The sequence below is a fragment of the Salvelinus fontinalis genome, chromosome 17, assembly GCF_029448725.1.
Source record: "Salvelinus fontinalis isolate EN_2023a chromosome 17, ASM2944872v1, whole genome shotgun sequence".
Classification (NCBI taxonomy): Eukaryota; Metazoa; Chordata; class Actinopteri; order Salmoniformes; family Salmonidae; genus Salvelinus; species Salvelinus fontinalis.
Genome location: NC_074681.1, coordinates 6,831,353 through 6,847,750, shown reverse-complemented (window position 1 = coordinate 6,847,750; position 16,398 = coordinate 6,831,353). Strand labels below are relative to the sequence as shown.

At 37.4% G+C, this 16,398-nt stretch overlaps 1 protein-coding gene across 3 annotated transcripts in view; it reads left to right on the top strand.

The window, feature by feature from the left end:
- The window catches only part of miga1 (mitoguardin 1), a 51,120-nt gene extending 37,101 nt beyond the window's left edge, over nucleotides 1-14,019 (top strand). For 2 of the 3 annotated variants that reach the window (XM_055866018.1, XM_055866017.1), the window contains exons 11-16: nucleotides 11,007-11,093; nucleotides 11,493-11,591; nucleotides 12,003-12,137; nucleotides 12,306-12,359; nucleotides 12,450-12,566; nucleotides 12,816-14,019. In XM_055866018.1, the coding sequence (XP_055721993.1) occupies nucleotides 11,007-11,093; nucleotides 11,493-11,591; nucleotides 12,003-12,137; nucleotides 12,306-12,359; nucleotides 12,450-12,566; nucleotides 12,816-13,070 (747 nt within the window). In that variant the 3' untranslated portion in view covers nucleotides 13,071-14,019. The remainder of the gene's footprint in view (nucleotides 1-11,006; nucleotides 11,094-11,492; nucleotides 11,592-12,002; nucleotides 12,138-12,305; nucleotides 12,360-12,449; nucleotides 12,567-12,815) is intronic. The other variant, XM_055866019.1, reaches the window with a different exon arrangement.
- The last annotated feature ends 2,379 nt before the right edge of the window (nucleotides 14,020-16,398 follow it).

Here is a 16,398-nt window from a genome sequence, read left to right as displayed (position 1 = left end):
TAATATACTCCTATAGAATACATCATGATAAACCGTACCATGCCCCTGTAATACTGTAATATACTCCTAAAGAATACATCATGATAAACCGTACCATGCCTCTGTAATACTGTAATATACTCCTATAGAATACATCATGATAAACCGTACCATGCCACTGTAATACTGTAATATACTCCTAAAGAATACATCATGATAAACGGTACCATGCCCCTGTAATATACTCCTATAGAATACATCATGATAAACCGTACCATGCCCCTGTAATACTGTAATATACTCCTATAGAATACATCATGATAAACCGTACCATGCCCCTGTAATATACTCCTATAGAATACATCATGATAAACCGTACCATGCCCCTGTAATACTGTAATATACTCCTATAGAATACATCATGATAAACCGTACCATGCCTCTGTAATACTGTAATATACTCCTATAGAATACATCATGATAAACCGTACCATGCCCCTGTAATACTGTAATATACTCCTATAGAATACATCATGATAAACCGTACCATGCCTCTGTAATACTGTAATATACTCCTAAAGAATACATCATGATAAACCGTACCATGCCCCTGTAATATACTCCTATAGAATACATCATGATAAACCGTACCATGCCTCTGTAATATACTCCTATAGAATACATCATGATAAACCGTACCATGCCTCTGTAATACTGTAATATACTCCTATAGAATACATCATGATAAACCGTACCATGCCTCTGTAATATACTCCTAAAGAATACATCATGATAAACTGTACCATGCCTCTGTAATATACTCCTATAGAATACATCATGATAAACCGTACCATGCCTCTGTAATACTGTAATATACTCCTATAGAATACATCATGATAAACCGTACCATGCCTCTGTAATATACTCCTAAAGAATACATCATGATAAACTGTACCATGCCTCTGTAATATACTCCTATAGAATACATCATGATAAACCGTACCATGCCCCTGTAATATACTCCTATAGAATACATCATGATAAACCGTACCATGCCCCTGTAATACTGTAATATACTCCTATAGAATACATCATGATAAACCGTACCATGCCTCTGTAATACTGTAATATACTCCTATAGAATACATCATGATAAACCGTACCATGCCTCTGTAATACTGTAATATACTCCTATAGAATACATCATGATAAACCGTACCATGCCCCTGTAATACTGTAATATACTCCTAAAGAATACATCATGATAAACCGTACCATGCCCCTGTAATACTGTAATATACTCCTATAGAATACATCATGATAAACCGTACCATGCCTCTGTAATACTGTAATATACTCCTATAGAATACATCATGATAAACCGTACCATGCCCCTGTAATACTGTAATATACTCCTAAAGAATACATCATGATAAACCGTACCATGCCTCTGTAATACTGTAATATACTCCTATAGAATACATCATGATAAACCGTACCATGCCACTGTAATACTGTAATATACTCCTAAAGAATACATCATGATAAACCGTACCATGCCCCTGTAATATACTCCTATAGAATACATCATGATAAACCGTACCATGCCCCTGTAATACTGTAATATACTCCTATAGAATACATCATGATAAACCGTACCATGCCCCTGTAATATACTCCTATAGAATACATCATGATAAACCGTACCATGCCCCTGTAATACTGTAATATACTCCTATAGAATACATCATGATAAACCGTACCATGCCTCTGTAATACTGTAATATACTCCTATAGAATACATCATGATAAACCGTACCATGCCTCTGTAATACTGTAATATACTCCTATAGAATACATCATGATAAACCGTACCATGCCTCTGTAATATACTCCTAAAGAATACATCATGATAAACTGTACCATGCCTCTGTAATATACTCCTATAGAATACATCATGATAAACCGTACCATGCCCCTGTAATATACTCCTATAGAATACATCATGATAAACCGTACCATGCCCCTGTAATACTGTAATATACTCCTATAGAATACATCATGATAAACCGTACCATGCCTCTGTAATACTGTAATATACTCCTATAGAATACATCATGATAAACCGTACCATGCCTCTGTAATACTGTAATATACTCCTATAGAATACATCATGATAAACCGTACCATGCCCCTTTAATACTGTAATATACTCCTAAAGAATACATCATGATAAACCGTACCATGCCCCTGTAATACTGTAATATACTCCTATAGAATACATCATGATAAACCGTACCATGCCTCTGTAATACTGTAATATACTCCTATAGAATACATCATGATAAACCGTACCATGCCCCTGTAATACTGTAATATACTCCTAAAGAATACATCATGATAAACCGTACCATGCCTCTGTAATACTGTAATATACTCCTATAGAATACATCATGATAAACCGTACCATGCCACTGTAATACTGTAATATACTCCTAAAGAATACATCATGATAAACCGTACCATGCCCCTGTAATATACTCCTATAGAATACATCATGATAAACCGTACCATGCCCCTGTAATACTGTAATATACTCCTATAGAATACATCATGATAAACCGTACCATGCCCCTGTAATATACTCCTATAGAATACATCATGATAAACCGTACCATGCCCCTGTAATACTGTAATATACTCCTATAGAATACATCATGATAAACCGTACCATGCCTCTGTAATACTGTAATATACTCCTATAGAATACATCATGATAAACCGTACCATGCCTCTGTAATACTGTAATATACTCCTATAGAATACATCATGATAAACCGTACCATGCCTCTGTAATATACTCCTAAAGAATACATCATGATAAACTGTACCATGCCTCTGTAATATACTCCTATAGAATACATCATGATAAACCGTACCATGCCCCTGTAATACTGTAATATACTCCTATAGAATACATCATGATAAACCGTACCATGCCTCTGTAATACTGTAATATACTCCTATAGAATACATCATGATAAACCGTACCATGCCTCTGTAATATACTCCTATAGAATACATCATGATAAACCGTACCATGCCCCTGTAATACTGTAATATACTCCTAAAGAATACATCATGATAAACCGTACCATGCCTCTGTAATATACTCCTAAAGAATACATCATGATAAACTGTACCATGCCTCTGTAATATACTCCTATAGAATACATCATGATAAACCGTACCATGCCCCTGTAATACTGTAATATACTCCTATAGAATACATCATGATAAACCGTACCATGCCTCTGTAATACTGTAATATACTCCTATAGAATACATCATGATAAACCGTACCATGCCTCTGTAATATACTCCTATAGAATACATCATGATAAACCGTACCATGCCCCTGTAATACTGTAATATACTCCTAAAGAATACATCATGATAAACCGTACCATGCCTCTGTAATATACTCCTATAGAATACATCATGATAAACCGTACCATGCCTCTGTAATACTGTAATATACTCCTATAGAATACATCATGATAAACCGTACCATGCCTCTGTAATATATCTCCTATAGAATACATCATGATAAACCGTACCATGCCTCTGTAATACTGTAATATACTCCTATAGAATACATCATGATAAACCGTACCATGCCTCTGTAATACTGTAATATACTCCTATAGAATACATCATGATAAACCGTACCATGCCACTGTAATACTGTAATATACTCCTAAAGAATACATCATGATAAACCGTACCATGCCCCTGTAATACTGTAATATACTCCTATAGAATACATCATGATAAACCGTACCATGCCTCTGTAATACTGTAATATACTCCTATAGAATACATCATGATAAACCGTACCATGCCTCTGTAATACTGTAATATACTCCTATAGAATACATCATGATAAACCGTACCATGCCTCTGTAATATACTCCTATAGAATACATCATGATAAACCGTACCATGCCCCTGTAATACTGTAATATACTCCTATAGAATACATCATGATAAACCGTACCATGCCTCTGTAATACTGTAATATACTCCTATAGAATACATCATGATAAACCGTACCATGCCTCTGTAATACTGTAATATACTCCTATAGAATACATCATGATAAACCGTACCATGCCACTGTAATATACTCCTAAAGAATACATCATGATAAACTGTACCATGCCCCTGTAATACTGTAATATACTCCTATAGAATACGTCATGATAAACTGTACCATGCCTCTGTAATATACTCCTATAGAATACATCATGATAAACCGTACCATGCCCCTGTAATATACTCCTATAGAATACATCATGATAAACCGTACCATGCCTCTGTAATACTGTAATATACTCCTATAGAATACATCATGATAAACCGTACCATGCCCCTGTAATACTGTAATATACTCCTATAGAATACATCATGATAAACCGTACCATGCCTCTGTAATGCTGTAATATACTCCTATAGAATACATCATGATAAACCGTACCATGCCTCTGTAATACTGTAATATACTCCTAAAGAATACATCATGATAAACCGTACCATGCCTCTGTAATATACTCCTATAGAATACATCATGATAAACCGTACCATGCCTCTGTAATACTGTAATATACTCCTATAGAATACATCATGATAAACCGTACCATGCCACTGTAATACTGTAATATACTCCTATAGAATACATCATGATAAACCGTACCATGCCCCTGTAATACTGTAATATACTCCTATAGAATACATCATGATAAACCGTACCATGCCTCTGTAATGCTGTAATATACTCCTATAGAATACATCATGATAAACCGTACCATGCCCCTGTAATACTGTAATATACTCCTATAGAATACATCATGATAAACCGTACCATGCCTCTGTAATATACTCCTATAGAATACATCATGATAAACCGTACCATGCCTCTGTAATACTGTAATATACTCCTATAGAATACATCATGATAAACCGTACCATGCCCCTGTAATACTGTAATATACTCCTATAGAATACATCATGATAAACCGTACCATGCCTCTGTAATATACTCCTATAGAATACATCATGATAAACCGTACCATGCCCCTGTAATACTGTAATATACTCCTATAGAATACATCATGATAAACCGTACCATGCCCCTGTAATACTGTAATATACTCCTATAGAATACATCATGATAAACCGTACCATGCCCCTGTAATACTGTAATATACTCCTATAGAATACATCATGATAAACCGTAACATGCCCCTGTAATACTGTAATATACTCCTATAGAATACATCATGATAAACCGTACCATGCCTCTGTAATATGCTCCTATAGAATACATCATGATAAACCGTACCATGCCCCTGTAATACTGTAATATACTCCTATAGAATACATCATGATAAACCGTACCATGCCTCTGTAATACTGTAATATACTCCTATAGAATACATCATGATAAACCGTACCATGCCTCTGTAATATACTCCTATAGAATACATCATGATAAACCGTACCATGCCTCTGTAATACTGTAATATACTCCTATAGAATACATCATGATAAACCGTACCATGCCCCTGTAATACTGTAATATACTCCTAAAGAATACATCATGATAAACCGTACCATGCCTCTGTAATATACTCCTATAGAATACATCATGATAAACCGTACCATGCCCCTGTAATGCTGTAATATACTCCTATAGAATACATCATGATAAACCGTACCATGCCTCTGTAATACTGTAATATACTCCTAAAGAATACATCATGATAAACCGTACCATGCCTCTGTAATACTGTAATATACTCCTATAGAATACATCATGATAAACCGTACCATGCCCCTGTAATGCTGTAATATACTCCTAAAGAATACATCATGATCAACCGTACCATGCCCCTGTAATACTGTAATATACTCCTAAAGAATACATCATGATAAACCGTACCATGCCTCTGTAATGCTGTAATATACTCCTATAGAATACATCATAATAAACCGTACCATGCCCCTGTAATACTGTAATATACTCCTAAAGAATACATCATGATAAACCGTACCATGCCACTGTAATATACTCCTATAGAATACATCATGATAAACCGTACCATGCCTCTGTAATACTGTAATATACTCCTAAAGAATACATCATGATAAACCGTACCATGCCTCTGTAATACTGTAATATACTCCTATAGAATACATCATGATAAACCGTACCATGCCCCTGTAATACTGTAATATACTCCTAAAGAATACATCATGATAAACCGTACCATGCCTCTGTAATATACTCCTATAGAATACATCATGATAAACCGTACCATGCCCCTGTAATACTGTAATATACTCCTAAAGAATACATCATGATAAACCGTACCATGCCTCTGTAATATACTCCTATAGAATACATCATGATAAACCGTACCATGCCCCTGTAATGCTGTAATATACTCCTATAGAATACATCATGATAAACCGTACCATGCCCCTGTAATACTGTAATATACTCCTATAGAATACATCATGATAAACCGTACCATGCCCCTGTAATACTGTAATATACTCCTATAGAATACATCATGATAAACCGTACCATGCCCCTGTAATACTGTAATATACTCCTATAGAATACATCATGATAAACCGTACCATGCCCCTGTAATACTGTAATATACTCCTATAGAATACATCATGATAAACCGTACCATGCCCCTGTAATACTGTAATATACTCCTATAGAATACATCATGATAAACCGTACCATGCCTCTGTAATACTGTAATATACTCCTATAGAATACATCATGATAAACCGTACCATGCCTCTGTAATATACTCCTATAGAATACATCATGATAAACCGTACCATGCCTCTGTAATATACTCCTATAGAATACATCATGATAAACCGTACCATGCCTCTGTAATGCTGTAATATACTCCTATAGAATACATCATGATAAACCGTACCATGCCTCTGTAATACTGTAATATACTCCTATAGAATACATCATGATAAACCGTACCATGCCTCTGTAATACTGTAATATACTCCTATAGAATACATCATGATAAACCGTACCATGCCTCTGTAATACTGTAATATACTCCTATAGAATACATCATGATAAACCGTACCATGCCTCTGTAATATACTCCTATAGAATACATCATGATAAACCGTACCATGCCTCTGTAATACTGTAATATACTCCTATAGAATACATCATGATAAACCGTACCATGCCTCTGTAATACTGTAATATACTCCTATAGAATACATCATGATAAACCGTACCATGCCTCTGTAATACTGTAATATACTCCTATAGAATACATCATGATAAACCGTACCATGCCCCTGTAATATACTCCTATAGAATACATCATGATAAACCGTACCATGCCTCTGTAATATACTCCTATAGAATACATCATGATAAACCGTACCATGCCTCTGTAATACTGTAATATACTCCTAAAGAATACATCATGATAAACCGTACCATGCCCCTGTAATACTGTAATATACTCCTATAGAATACATCATGATAAACCGTACCATGCCCCTGTAATACTGTAATATACTCCTAAAGAATACATCATGATAAACCGTACCATGCCCCTGTAATACTGTAATATACTCCTAAAGAATACATCATGATAAACCGTACCATGCCCCTGTAATACTGTAATATACTCCTAAAGAATACATCATGATAAACCGTACCATGCCTCTGTAATACTGTAATATACTCCTAAAGAATACATCATGATAAACCGTACCATGCCACTGTAATATACTCCTATAGAATACATCATGATAAACCGTACCATGCCTCTGTAATACTGTAATATACTCCTATAGAATACATCATGATAAACCGTACCATGCCTCTGTAATATACTCCTATAGAATACATCATGATAAACCGTACCATGCCTCTGTAATACTGTAATATGCTCCTATAGAATACATCATGATAAACCGTACCATGCCACTGTAATATACTCCTATAGAATACATCATGATAAACCGTACCATGCCTCTGTAATATACTCCTATAGAATACATCATGATAAACCGTACCATGCCTCTGTAATACTGTAATATACTCCTAAAGAATACATCATGATAAACCGTACCATGCCTCTGTAATACTGTAATATACTCCTAAAGAATACATCATGATAAACCGTACCATGCCCCTGTAATATACTCCTATAGAATACATCATGATAAACCGTACCATGCCTCTGTAATATACTCCTATAGAATACATCATGATAAACCGTACCATGCCTCTGTAATACTGTAATATACTCCTAAAGAATACATCATGATAAACCGTACCATGCCTCTGTAATACTGTAATATACTCCTATAGAATACATCATGATAAACCGTACCATGCCTCTGTAATATACTCCTAAAGAATACATCATGATAAACTGTACCATGCCTCTGTAATATACTCCTATAGAATACATCATGATAAACTGTACCATGCCCCTGTAATATACTCCTAAAGAAAACATCATGATAAACCGTACCATGCCCCTGTAATACTGTAATATACTCCTATAGAATACATCATGATAAACCGTACCATGCCACTGTAATATACTCCTATAGAATACATCATGATAAACTGTACCATGCCCCTGTAATACTGTAATATACTCCTAAAGAATACATCATGATAAACCGTACCATGCCCCTGTAATACTGTAATATACTCCTAAAGAAAACATCATGATAAACCGTACCATGCCCCTGTAATACTGTAATATACTCCTATAGAATACATCATGATAAACCGTACCATGCCTCTGTAATACTGTAATATACTCCTATAGAATACATCATGATAAACCGTACCATGCCTCTGTAATACTGTAATATACTCCTATAGAATACATCATGATAAACCGTACCATGCCCCTGTAATACTGTAATATACTCCTAAAGAATACATCATGATAAACCGTACCATGCCCCTGTAATACTGTAATATACTCCTATAGAATACATCATGATAAACTGTACCATGCCCCTGTAATACTGTAATATACTCCTATAGAATACATCATGATAAACCGTACCATGCCCCTGTAATACTGTAATATACTCCTAAAGAATACATCATGATAAACCGTACCATGCCTCTGTAATACTGTAATATACTCCTATAGAATACATCATGATAAACCGTACCATGCCACTGTAATACTGTAATATACTCCTAAAGAATACATCATGATAAACCGTACCATGCCCCTGTAATATACTCCTATAGAATACATCATGATAAACCGTACCATGCCCCTGTAATACTGTAATATACTCCTATAGAATACATCATGATAAACCGTACCATGCCCCTGTAATATACTCCTATAGAATACATCATGATAAACCGTACCATGCCCCTGTAATACTGTAATATACTCCTATAGAATACATCATGATAAACCGTACCATGCCTCTGTAATACTGTAATATACTCCTATAGAATACATCATGATAAACCGTACCATGCCTCTGTAATACTGTAATATACTCCTATAGAATACATCATGATAAACCGTACCATGCCTCTGTAATATACTCCTAAAGAATACATCATGATAAACTGTACCATGCCTCTGTAATATACTCCTATAGAATACATCATGATAAACCGTACCATGCCCCTGTAATACTGTAATATACTCCTATAGAATACATCATGATAAACCGTACCATGCCTCTGTAATATTGTAATATACTCCTATAGAATACATCATGATAAACCGTACCATGCCTCTGTAATATACTCCTATAGAATACATCATGATAAACCGTACCATGCCTCTGTAATATACTCCTATAGAATACATCATGATAAACCGTACCATGCCCCTGTAATACTGTAATATACTCCTAAAGAATACATCATGATAAACTGTACCATGCCCCTGTAATACTGTAATATATTCCTATAGAATACATCATGATAAACCGTACCATGCCTCTGTAATACTGTAATATACTCCTATAGAATACATCATGATAAACCATACCATGCCACTGTAATATACTCCTATAGAATACATCATGATAAACCGTACCATGCCTCTGTAATATACTCCTATAGAATACATCATGATAAACCGTACCATGCCTCTGTAATACTGTAATATACTCCTATAGAATACATCATGATAAACCGTACCATGCCTCTGTAATACTGTAATATACTCCTATAGAATACATCATGATAAACCGTACCATGCCTCTGTAATATACTCCTATAGAATACATCATGATAAACCGTACCATGCCTCTGTAATACTGTAATATACTCCTAAAGAATACATCATGATCAACCGTACCATGCCTCTGTAATACTGTAATATACTCCTATAGAATACATCATGATAAACCGTACCATGCCTCTGTAATATACTCCTATAGAATACATCATGATAAACCGTACCATGCCCCTGTAATACTGTAATATACTCCTATAGAATACATCATGATAAACCGTACCATGCCTCTGTAATATACTCCTATAGAATACATCATGATAAACCGTACCATGCCTCTGTAATACTGTAATATACTCCTATAGAATACATCATGATAAACCGTACCATGCCCCTGTAATACTGTAATATACTCCTATAGAATACATCATGATAAACCGTACCATGCCTCTGTAATACTGTAATATACTCCTAAAGAATACATCATGATCAACCGTACCATGCCTCTGTAATACTGTAATATACTCCTATAGAATACATCATGATAAACCGTACCATGCCTCTGTAATATACTCCTATAGAATACATCATGATAAACCGTACCATGCCTCTGTAATACTGTAATATACTCCTAAAGAATACATCATGATCAACCGTACCATGCCCCTGTAGTACTGTAATCTAAACTGGTGATTGGGTCCATTCCATCTCTAGCTGATTCTGTGTGAGAGAGCAACGAGGACGTTTCTGTCCGATACCGGAAAGAAGATCCTGTCTTCCATAATTGTAAAAGCGCGTAAGGTAAGATGGTAATTATATTTCTTATGTTGTTTTAGAGAAACTATTAATGCTGAAACTATACACTTCTACCTTTAATTGTTCCTGACTGTTTGTGTGATAGGATAGTCACAATGGATTGATCAGCTGAGTGGGTGCTTTTTGTGATTGGCTAATAAAGCTAATTGTTGGGAAAGAGAAAGCAAGACAGGCATTTCACTATACTAGTGCACATGACAATAAAAACGTGAAACTTAATAGGTTTGATTGGTCGACAGAGCCCAAACAGGTTTGAGTTTTGATCAGCTGATTGGTTGCTCCTGTGTGACAGATGTTTTTGACTGGTCGATAGTGTTTATCTACTCTTAACGGAGGTGTGTGATTGGCTAATATTCCTAACGGAGTTGTGTAATTGGTCGACAGAGCCCGAAGAGGTTTGAAGAAGTGTTTGAGGAGATGATTGTTTTCCTGGAGCACCCGGAACACTGGGAGAACACCGAAGTGGAGCTGGCCACGAGAGGGGTGAGACTCTCATTCTCTCACACACACTGATCTGACTGCATGTTATTCCTCCTGACCAGGTGAAACACCTGAACTTCCTGTTGGACTTCATCCTGATCTCACACACTGATCCTGACTGCATGTTATTCCTCCTGACCAGGTGAAACACCTGAACTTCCTCCTGATCTCACACACTGATATTGACTGCATGTTATTCCTCCTGACCAGGTGAAACACCTGAACTTCCTCCTGATCTCACACACTGATATTGACTGCATGTTATTCTTCCTGACCAGGTGAAACACCTGAACTTCCTCCTGATCTCACACACTGATATTGACTGCATGTTATTCTTCCTGACCAGGTGAAACACCTGAACTTCCTCCTGATCTCACACACTGATATTGACTGCATGTTATTCCTCCTGACCAGGTGAAACACCTGAACTTCTATGACATCGTGTTGGACTTCATCCTGATGGACTCATTTGAGGACCTGGAGAATCCTCCCATCTCCATCCAGAACGTTGTCAACAATCGTTGGCTCAACTCATCCTTCAAAGAGACAGTGAGTCGGAGACACTTCGTCTGCCTATGTAGATAACTACTGTCCAGAGACCAGGACCAGCGTTGTGTCTGGCTCAAAGGACCATGAAAAGGCTGTCTAGAATAGGCAAAGGTGTGATGGGAGAGAATTTGTTGCAGCATTGTAATGTGTTGTGTTTCGTGTTGCCAGGCGGTGGCATCTAGCTGTTGGTCGGTGCTGAAGCAGAAGAGACAACACATGAGGGTACAGGAATGTTTTTTTTGCTGGATTTAAATAAATACAAATTTTACTTTTCTGGTTAGCCTGTATTCAACCTCTCCTCCTCCTCCCTAGGTGCATGATGGGTTCATAGCCCACTTCTACTCTGTGTGTGAGCAGGTCAGTCCTGTCCTGGCCTGGGGCTTCTTAGGGCCCAAGACCTCCCTGCACGACTTCTGCTGCTTCTTCAAGGTAGAGTAATGTTACCTTTTTTATTTGATCAGGTTGTCCAGCTGAAGTCAGGGGAGACTTAGCCATTGTAACACTACTCTATATCAATCGATCTGTTCTTTAAGGATGTTCTCATGTCTCCATATCCCCTACTCAATGTACCGGTTGCCTAGACTGGACTAAAAGCATGCTAAATGATCCAGGATTAGGCTTGTCCAGTGTCTTAGATAAAGAGACTCTTTTGGATGGTTTCTAACTGTCTTCCTCCAGGATCAGGTGCTGTTCTTCCTGAAGGATGTCTTTGACCTGGAGAAGGTGCGGTACTGCAGTGTGGAAACTCTAGCTGAGGACATGCTCCACCTCCTCCATCGCCGGTCTGAGCTGCTGTTGGCCTACCTGGGGGCCGACTCCCACTCCCTGCAGCACATCAACAGCTGCACCGCCACCGCCCTCTCCACAACAGCCAGCCCCCAACCCCACCCCTCCGCCCTGGAAGAGGCAGTGGGAAGCCAGATCTACCCCTAGATCTGAGAAGATTGGATGGGTCTCCAAAAGTGCATTGGGGGGGTAGGGTTGATTTGGGATTGGGTGAGAGACACCCAGTCCCAAATTAACTGCTAGCCACTTACGGAGAATGGTTAAGGGGGTTGATTGGGCAGAGACTGAAACTGAGCTAGTGTCCCAACCCTTGTTCTCAACCCAGATTGACAGAGATCTCTTTGTATAAATGCCCCATTATAATGGTGACTGAATGGAACATTTTCATACCTTTCTGTCACTCAAGAAGCTTCTTCTCTTCACACACAATGATCATGGTGTCAATGCATGTTATAATATGGATGTTTCCCCATACGAAATCATGTTTTAAAGTAACCTTGGAATGAGTGATGTGTTTGACAGAATGAGTTTGTATTGTAAATGCAGACAGTATTTTAATGGGACTATGGAGATGAGGGTTGCAAAATTCCGGTAAGCTTCCCAAAATTCCCAGAAGTGTTTGGTTAGACGATTCCTGGAATCAGGAGAGACTAAGCAGGAAATATGGGAATCCTCCAACTGGAATTGCAGGAAAAATTTTGGGAAAGTTCCCAGAATTTTGCAACCCTAGTCATCAGTCTGAGCTGTTTTAGAAGATAAACACTGCGGTTTCGTGTAGGTATTTATTTGACTGATTAAAGTGTGTGACTAGCATCTAGATATTTAGAGGTCATGGTATGCAACTGTCCTCTAGAAGTCTAGGTAAAGGACCATGGCACAAGGTTTTATATGGTCATTTCATTAGTCTAATATAAACAAAGTATAGGGCTTACTGCTCTAGTATGTTAATAAGTCAAGAGGGTGCTATGAAATGTCAATGTAGGTTTCTTTGCCCTATCATTATAACTATTTAATGATTCATTGTGACTTATCTACAATATTATAACCTTCGTGTACTTGCCAGTGTTGATTAAAGAAGAACATTCATTTGCTGTGACCGTTGCTAGTTTCTATGGCGATTTAAGGCAAAGACATGAAAACAGGAACAGGTTGTCTACGGAGGGGGGATATTGAAATTGTCTGTTAGCTTCGAGAGGAAAAAAATGGGGACTTAATATTTCTGTTTGGTATTCGGCGTATTTAATTTAGAAAAAGCGCATGTTTTCACTCACGAACCTGCAGCCACTAGTTAGCTTGTCAGTTGACGCTCAAAGTTAGCGCTGTTCTGCCGCGGAGCAGCGCCACAGAGTTCTATGGAGCAGTTACTACGTTTACTCTAAACATGCTAAATTCTGAGTAAATCGTCTTAACTTTTCAACCATACATGGTAGAGACATGGGGTTTAGGCTATTGTTTTCCCGACGCAAATCTGTTGGCTGGAAGTTTGTATAAACCTTGAATGAATAATTTTACTGGTGAACACCCTATGAAGTAAAGTAGGAAATGAGCCCTATGTTGCTATTTCCGGTATATTCTGTACATGCCTTCAGCCAGTGTTAATTTTGGCACTCTTTATTTAGTTTAGTCTGTCACATTTTTTTTACATTTGAATGTTTCAAAATGAGTGTGAGAGACATATATGGGTTGCACCTCAGTCGCGTCGTTTCCATTGTTATCAACATTCTAGATGCTGCAGTATATTGAAGTCCAGAGGTAGTACAGGAGATAATGACTATCACCCAGTGATGTAGTGGAGTCACTAAACCTCCAGATCATGACCGTGCTCAAGTCTGCGTCATTGGGTCCACATTAACTCAAAATAAAGTTATTTACCCAGTCAGAGAGAGCGAGAGAGAGGGGTTATTTACCCAGTCAGAGATAGTGTAGAGGCAAGAGGAGTTAATAGTTAAATTGTTTGATTTCCCTTTTCCTTTCTGTCCCACCAAATGTTTGCATATAGATTACTGGTAATGCTGAGCGATTGACCGACACCTGTTCATCTGTGTGGAGCAGACATGGAGAGGAGAGAACACGCGATCCAGAGGGTTACTGACAAATTCAAAGTTGGCTTTTGTTCCCCTTCACTTGGTCTGTCAAGTGTCTAGTGGCAGAATTGCATGGTCATCGCATCCTTCATACGATACTAACGTTACGTTTTCGCACATGACAAAATCCCAGGTTTTCTTTTCCGTTTCACAGACATCCATGTGCTTTTACAGAGAAAATATGGAGGCGTATACAACATAAAGCTTATAGTGGGTTGTTACAAACAAGGCAGCTGTCATGTACTGTCACCACATATAGCTAAAGACGTTGACTCAAACGACAGTGCTCATTAACCATAGGTTTTGAGCCATCCTTCGCATCAAGCTTTTGGAAAACGGTTCACTGCTGGTCCACACATGACAAAATGGATGATAAAATGTTTTACATGCGAGTGTAGGCATACACGTACTATAGACCCCTCTGACTCAACTCTGGACCTCCAAGCCAGTTCCACTGCATTTATTGTTCCCCTCTAATCAGGGACTGATTTATACCTGGGATACCAGGTGTGTGTGTACAATTAATTATCAGAGAGAACAGACAACCAACAGGCTCCGGACCTTGTAGGGTAAGAGTTGAATACCCCTGGCCTATACTATAGTAGCAATGATTATGTAGCAGACTCCCAACAATCTCCTCATGAAATGTATTTGGACTTGTGATACACTTATTTTAAAATAACTGCAGGATGATGAGAGTGCAATATGTATTCATCATCGAGTTAAATAACACATGTGACAAAGATGATTCTGAAAATGCATATGAAACGTAGTCCTACATTCAGGTTGTAGGTCCATATAATTTAGCCTACGCAATATGATTATTAGGCCATCGCTGTGCTTGTCTTCAAGGCTGAAGAAAAGAGGTAGCTCCCTAATTAAATTCAGTCTTAGGGGAGAGTATGTTATTTGAGGGATACCTGGAGAAAATTGGATCTGAAATTAAAATGAATGGCCCACCCTTCATTAAAATATATTTTTACCCAACCCTCGCTGAACACAAAAAATAAAATAGAGAAGCTGCATTAGCATTTGTTTTAAGCTGTTTTTCTAGTGACATTTATTTGGATACATCCATAACAATGAGCTAATGATGTGCTGTTTTCACCTGGCATAGAAAATCTCATCAGGATACTTGTTCAGAGGAGCAAGCCAACAACACAGCTAACACAATCACTTCAAAATGAAGCTGGAAAGACAGCAAACTTTGTTAAAAAATATATATATATGTTTCTATCCATAAGAATTATGCTGATTCATGTTCTTGGCTGCCTGTCTGTCTCATCCCAACATGTTCATTGCTATGGGACAGCTGGAGATTTGAATTTGAATATTCAAATCATGTTGCAAATGTCAGAGACAGACAGCAGGGTTTATACAGATATTTGCTG